The sequence below is a fragment of the Myotis lucifugus genome, unplaced genomic scaffold, assembly GCF_000147115.1.
Source record: "Myotis lucifugus unplaced genomic scaffold, Myoluc2.0 scaffold_961, whole genome shotgun sequence".
Classification (NCBI taxonomy): domain Eukaryota; kingdom Metazoa; phylum Chordata; class Mammalia; order Chiroptera; family Vespertilionidae; genus Myotis; species Myotis lucifugus.
In genome coordinates, this window is record NW_005872009.1 from 1 (window position 1) to 6371 (window position 6371).

Consider the following 6371-nt stretch of genomic DNA (forward strand, 5'->3'; position numbering starts at 1 on the left):
GCCAGAGAACAACGCAGAAGGAAAGAAGGGAAAACTTGTTCTCCTCTAGGCTTTTTGTCTGTTTGTTTTTGATGAGCTTTTTTTTAAAAAAAAAAATTTATTGATTTTTTACAGAGAGAAAGGGAGAGGGATAGAGAGTTAGAAACATCAATGAGAGAGAAACATCAATCAGCTGCCTCCTGCACACCTCCCACCGGGGATGTGCACGCAACCAAGGTACATGCCCTTGACCAGAATCGAACCTGGGACCCTTGAGTCCGCAGGCCGACGCTCTATCCACTGAGCCAAACCAGTCAGGTTTGATGAGCTTTATTACATTGTTGGTGTCATGCAGGGGAGAGTCCTTTCCGTCTGGGCTGTTAATTTGATGTGTTCATAGTGTATTTTTCCTAAAGTGTGTCTCCCCTAGGGTTGTGGTGAGCCAGCTGGGAGACCCCTGGCTGGGCACCACTGCTCTGGGGCCGCTGAGAGACCCTGGGACTGGGACAAGCACCGCAGAAGGAATTCTTACCAGTTTCCTGGGCCTCGCTGCCTGTGCAGTCTGGTGGAAGTCAGAATTGTGAGTTCCTGTCTCTTTCTAAATTTAGATGAACAGAAAATATTTGTGTGAAAATTCGTTTTCTCCTGTGAAAGTGTTTTATGTTCATTTGATTGTTAGACCAGCTGAAGAACCTAGACGGGTAGGAGGAAGTGTTCCTCCCCACACAGGCATCCTACTTCATCTGTTTCCCGTCTTCATTGAAAAGTCTGCCTTCCTCGGTGCTCTGAAGTGCTGCCTTTGTTATTAACCAAATGCCCGTCTGCTCACGATTCTGCTTCTGGGTTCTGTATTCTGTTGTGTCTCTGCATCACACCCAACAGCCCTCTGTCTTCATTACGAGGGTTGTGTAACAGGTCTTTCTGTTGTGGAACAGTAAGAAGCTAGGAAAATTCCAGGGAAAGTGTAATCGGGAAACTAGCAGTTTGCAGCCACCTAGTAAATCCTATCTTCCCTAAACCAAGGACAAAAAAAGAGCCCTGGCTAGTTTGGCTCGGTGGACAGGGTGTCGGCCTGTGGACTGAAGGGTCCCGGGTTCGATTCCGGTCAAGGGCACATGCCTGGGTTGCAGGTTCCATGCGTGCTGGAGGCAACCAATGGATGTGTCTCTCTCACATCCATGTTTCTCTCTCCTCCTCTCTCCCTTCCACCTTCTCTACAAAATCAATGGGAAAAAATATAACAAGGGGGGATTTATATCTATTTTTGCAATTAATGTCAGCCATGCTCTTATGATCATTCGTGCTCATGGCTTACACGCTTTAACTGACGACCCCACCCCCCACCCCCCTGCACAGAAGCAGGAACAGGAAGGGGTCAGGACGCGACGGGTGCAGACGGTTCGGTGACAAAGCCGCGGGCCGTTTCTAGGCAGGGTCCCCGGTGGCTCTCGCGCAGCGTTCTCGCGCACTTCCGACGCCCCGCCTGCCCTGAGCATTGCTGATTGGCTGGGCTGGCCCAGCGCGAGGCCTGCCGGGAGTTGTAGTCCGTGGGACTGGGCTGGGGATGCCGGGAAGGACCAGAGGTCCCAGGCTGGGATCGGCGGTTGTGCTGGTTCCGCACAGCTGGCACCATGTCCCGCGTGTTGGTGCCCTGCCACGTGAAAGGCACCGTGGCGCTGCAAGTGGGCGATGTGCGCACCTCCCAGGGCCGGCCTGGCGTGCTGGTCATCGATGTCACCTTCCCCAACGTCGCACCCTTCGAGGTGAGCCAGCCCCTTGGGCGAGACCGTGGTTCCTGGGCGGGACTGACCTGGGAACCCGGGCGTGTCCCAGGCGTTGGGTCGATCGGTTACACAAAGCTTGGCGCTGGCCTCGCCCTGGCGCATCAGTTAACCATTTGTTCATTCCTTCAGTTAACACACTTAGTAGAAGGCAGCTTCCTGTGCAGTTCTCTGCGTCATCCCTCCCCACGTCTAGGACAGCGCTGGCGTGGAAGGGCCAAGGTAGTAGGCGAGGTGTTGGAAATACAGTTGTGAGCCCAGGATAGGTGAGGTCATTTTGTCCTGGGAATCAGTAGACAATGAGTTACCCCCAAACCTGCCGCCTGCGCATGCCTCCAGTCTGCTCATCAGGATTTCCCCAGTGGCTCCGGCTGCACTTCCACATCAGCTGGCACAGGGGCCGGACACCGCAGGACTTCAACTTAGAGGATAAAGTCCGTTTTCTTTTTCTAAAATATATTTTTATTGATTTCAGAGAGGAAGAGCGAGAGATAGAAACATCAATGGTGGGAAAGAACCATTGATCGGCTGCCTCCTGCACACCCCACACTGGGGATGGAGCCCACAACCCGGGCATGTGCCACGCCGGCCGGGCTAAAATCCGCTTTCTGATGGCCTGGCACTCAGGGCCGCTTTGTGTCTGTGCCTGCCTACCTGTCAGCCCCGTGCACTCTGTCCAATAGAGGGTGGCTCTCCCCCATGCTGTTCCTGAGGTATAAGCTGCGAAGTGCTGATGCAGTAGGTCTGGCTGGAGCCTGTACACCTAGATGCACATGTTTTTAGACCTCCGGGGGTGATTCTGATGAGTGCCCAGTGACGAGAACTGCTGCAGCCAGACATCCTACCTGTTCACATCCTCTACCTTCTCGGTGCACTGGGTGAACTCCTCCCCTCAGGCCTCACGTGTACACGTTGTGCCTCCTCCAGGGTTAGGGCTCCGACCCCTGGCAGCATCCTGGGTGTGGCAAGGTCTGCGGTTGTGGTTTATGTGACCTCCGCATTTAGGCTGTGAAACTGAGCCTCAAAGGATGCTTATCAGATTGGAAGCGGAGTGTATTCCCAAGGGGAGGAGGCGGTGGTGCCTTTGAGCCGCTCTCAGGCCCCGGGCCTGTGCCTGATTTGTAACGGTGGGTGGTGTGTGTGTTGCAGTTGCAGGAGATTACGTTTAAGAATTACTACACAGCCTTTCTGAGCATCCGTGTCCGCCAGTACAGCTCGATACACACACAGGCCAAGTGGGTGACCTGCCTGCGGGACTACTGCCTGATGCCGGACCCACACAGCGAGGAGGGAGCTCAGGAGTATGTATCGCTGTCCAAGCACCAGGTCAGCTGGGACAGGGCATGGCCAGGGCCTGAGAACTGGGCTAGGATACCAGGATGGATGGGGGGTGGGGGGGGGCAGGGCTGTCCTGGGCTGTGGCTCTTTGGGAAGTGCCTTGGAGGGACCACTGTTCTTTCTTTCCCAAAGGCCTGGGGGGCAGCAGCTTGGCTCCCTGCCCATTGGGAGGCTCCGGGTAGTGAGCTGGGGCTCCCGGGGGCCTTGTGTGTGTGTGTCAGATGCTGTGTGACGTGGCTAGAGTGCTGGAGCTGCGCCTGATTCTGCGGCAGCCGTCCCCCCTGTGGCTGTCGTTCACAGTGGAGGAGCTGCAGGTCTACCAGCAGGGAGCAAAGGTAAGGGACTCGCTCGGCTGGTGGCCGGCCCTTTCCCAAGGAGGCCCTAGTGTGGCTGGCAGAGCTGGGGTGGGGGGTCAAGATGAGGAGACCCGGAGGGAGGCCTTCATGGAAGTTAGCCAGGTGGGAACGTTGGAAGCTCATGAGAGGGACGCTGTGCCCCCATCCCCCCTGATCTTTGGGGCCAGCCATCTCTTTCAGAGCCGGAGACACTTCTGTTCCTTGTGTTGCTGGGGCCTCCTTCAGAAGATCTCAGGGAGTCTGACTGCCCTTGGGCCTTTGTGGACCCCGAGCAGGGTTTGCTCAGTGTTCAAGGCCCCCAGGGCCTTGGGAACTGGTCCCAGGACTCTCCCCCTCTTCCTCCCTCTTTGCTTTGCAGAGCCCCTCCATGACCTTTCCCAAGTGGCTTTCCCACCCAGCGCCTTGTGAGCAGCCCGCTCCTCTCCTGGAGGTAAGCCCTCACCCCGGTAAGAGCCACGTAAGAGCCACGTTCGAGTAGCTCTCATGTCCAGGTGGGCCCACCCTGCAGGAACCTGGGGCTGGACCTGGGGCCCCGGTCACTCTGTGCTACCTTCCCGATCTTCCTCCTGGGGCTCCATGGGATTTGAGGTCTCTCCGTGTGGGGTTGCACGTCAGGCCCCAACCTCATATTTCACAAGCCGGCTGGGAAGGTGACTGTCTCGCTGGAGGGCCCCATTGCCCAGCCTGGCCTCTCGGGAGCTCTAAGGCACTGCTGGGGGAGACCCCTGGCCACTGACCCCTCTTCCGGAGCAGGGCCTCCCGGACCCCAGCAGGGTGTCCTCGGAGGTGCAGCAGATGTGGGCGCTGACAGAGATGGTCCGGGCCAGTCGCACCTCCAGGAGGATCGGCCGCTTCGATGTGAGTGACTGAGCGCTGCCCTCTGCTCGGCCCCCGGGGCCCTGAGCCGGTCAGGGTCAGATCTGATGGCCATCTGTGTTGCAGGTGGATGGCTGCTACGACCTGAACTTGCTCTCCTACACTTGAGCCGTGGCTCTTCCCCGAGACGTTGACCCTCTGCCCGCCCGGGCCTGCTCGGGGCCGTCAGAGGCCGAAGTGCTCTCCCTGCATTCCGAGTGTCGCCTGCATCCCCTGCTGCCTGGGCCATGTCCACAGAGTCGAGATTCTTGGGGCTCACTGCGCCGCTTCAGCATGAGCGCTTGGTGTGGGGTGCACTCTGTCCTCACCTGACTGCGACCCGAAACTCCTTTCCCCGCCCTCACGACACTCCACTTCCACTTACTAAGAACCCCTGTGTTCCCGGGGCCCCTCCTGCCAACACGCACACTGCTGCCTCTGCTGCCCCCTGCCCTGAGCGCAGTGGGCCGGGCGCCCTCCTCACACCGGCCCTGTCCACCCTTGGGCGGCTGCTGTCGCCATGGCACTCTATTTATTACAAGAATTTTTTAGTTTATTTAAGCCAAACTGACCACATGCCAGGAAGCAGGACCTCAAATGCTCTGCATGGCACTGAGGCCGGAAGCCCCAGGGAGAAGCAGGAGCCCTAGTGGCCTTCCTTCCGTTCGTGTCGCGCCCACAGAGGCGGTTCCTGTCCGAACACCTGCTGCCTGCCTGGGAGCGGAGCTGGCGACCGGGGCCGCGGGAGCCCTGGTCTCTGAGCCGGCTCTTGGGTGTGTGTTCAAGTGGGTCTGCCCACCTGGCCTGAGCAGGAGCCTGTGGCAAGGCCGGGGCCTGAGGACGAGCCCTCGGACCTGCTTGCCATCTGACGCAGCCCAAGTACATCCTTGTCCCGTCTCCCAGCTGCCTCCTTCCAAAAGTCATACCCGGTGACGGGCTCATGGTGGGAGGTGGACCCGGCCAGGGTTCTCACTGGGACCCTAAAAGGCTGAGGCTGAGGCTCTCAGCAACCCCCCAGCCAGTGCTGAGTAAGGCAGCTGCTGCCCTGTGTGTGTGTGTGTGTGTGTGTGTGTGTGTATGTGTATGTGTACAGTGTGTGTGTGTCCTGGCTTTGCCCTGGTGGCTGTAGGAGGCAACAGGGCAAGTGTTGGACCTGGAAAAGGAGGTGTTTGTGTGGCTCCACAGCTTCCGGGGAAGGTCAGCCGCCTGGTGGCACCTTCTCTCACTGGCAGGGTTTTACCCGCGGCCCCTCAGCTCCATTGACTTAGCTCTGCTCAGCTTTTGCTAATGAGGCAGGTCCCCGCACGGGGCCCAGTGTGCAGCAAGATCAATAAACACTGTGGAATGCGTGCCTGCTGCCCGCCCGTGTGTGCCCGCGGGGAGCTGGAGACCCCCATGGCCAGGTTCCCGTGGTGCCCTGGCTCCCCTCCTGTGTCCTCCACTTCTCCCCCTCCTCTCCCTTGACCTTAGCCTCTGCTGTCCGGGACATGCCATTCAAGCCTCTCAGCCCTTTGTCTGAACTTTGACCCCAGGGGGCTGGGCAGTCAGCAGGGGGAGGCCTGGCCCCTGGCTCAGTTCCGAGCAGCTTAACTGGCACCTCCCACCCGCCCGAGGCTGGGGGAAGCGCCCGGGGCTGTTTTTCTGCCGCTGGGACTCACTGTACCGGGTGCGCTGAAGCCCCGCCTGCCCTCGGGGCTGCCCACCCCCCTTCTGATCCCCTTTGTGGGGAGAGGCGGGCTTGGCCAGGGGCCAGACTACATCTCCCAGCGTCCCCGACCGCGGTGGCCTCAGCGCGGCCCGCGGTCCAGGCCACGATGCAGCGGGCAGCGAGCGTGGCGGCCCATCTGGGCTTCCGTGGGCAGGCGCCCCACCGGGTGACGGGCCGTGGGCTCAGCAGCACTCAGGTGGGATGGGGCGTGCGGGGTGCAAACACGGTGTGCAGGAGCAGCTCCCTGGTGATCAGATGCACTCCCAGAGGGGGAATCTTAAACTCATTCGCCAGATCGGGATGATGGCTGCTATGACATCAAGTGTGTCTGGAAAGTCAAGGGCCAGCCATGTC

The 6371-nt window shown here is 59.1% G+C and overlaps 2 protein-coding genes across 2 annotated transcripts in view; both read left to right on the plus strand.

The window, feature by feature from the left end:
* Positions 1–1512: 1512 nt before the first annotated feature.
* NICN1 (nicolin 1) lies at positions 1513–5659 on the plus strand. The gene is made up of 6 exons (XM_006106964.3): positions 1513–1742; positions 2910–3086; positions 3320–3433; positions 3813–3884; positions 4208–4312; positions 4397–5659. The coding sequence occupies exons 1-6, from the start codon at positions 1611–1613 to the stop codon at positions 4436–4438; spliced, it is 642 nt and encodes a 213-aa protein (XP_006107026.1). The 5' UTR covers positions 1513–1610; the 3' UTR covers positions 4439–5659.
* A 460-nt stretch (positions 5660–6119) lies between these two features.
* The window catches only part of AMT (aminomethyltransferase), a 4955-nt gene continuing 4703 nt past the window's right edge, over positions 6120–6371 (plus strand). The window contains exon 1 of the mRNA XM_006106972.3: positions 6120–6213. Coding sequence (XP_006107034.1) covers positions 6124–6213 — 90 coding nt within the window. The 5' untranslated portion in view covers positions 6120–6123. The remainder of the gene's footprint in view (positions 6214–6371) is intronic.

Coding starts and splice junctions, on each gene's coding strand:
- NICN1 (XM_006106964.3), top strand. CDS start 1,611: ATGTCCCGCGTGTTGGTGCCCTGCCACGTGAAAGGCACCGTGGCGCTG. Junction 3,434..3,812: donor TCTACCAGCAGGGAGCAAAG/GTAAGGGACTCG, acceptor TTTGCTTTGCAG/AGCCCCTCCATGACCTTTCC. Junction 3,885..4,207: donor AGCCCGCTCCTCTCCTGGAG/GTAAGCCCTCAC, acceptor CTTCCGGAGCAG/GGCCTCCCGGACCCCAGCAG.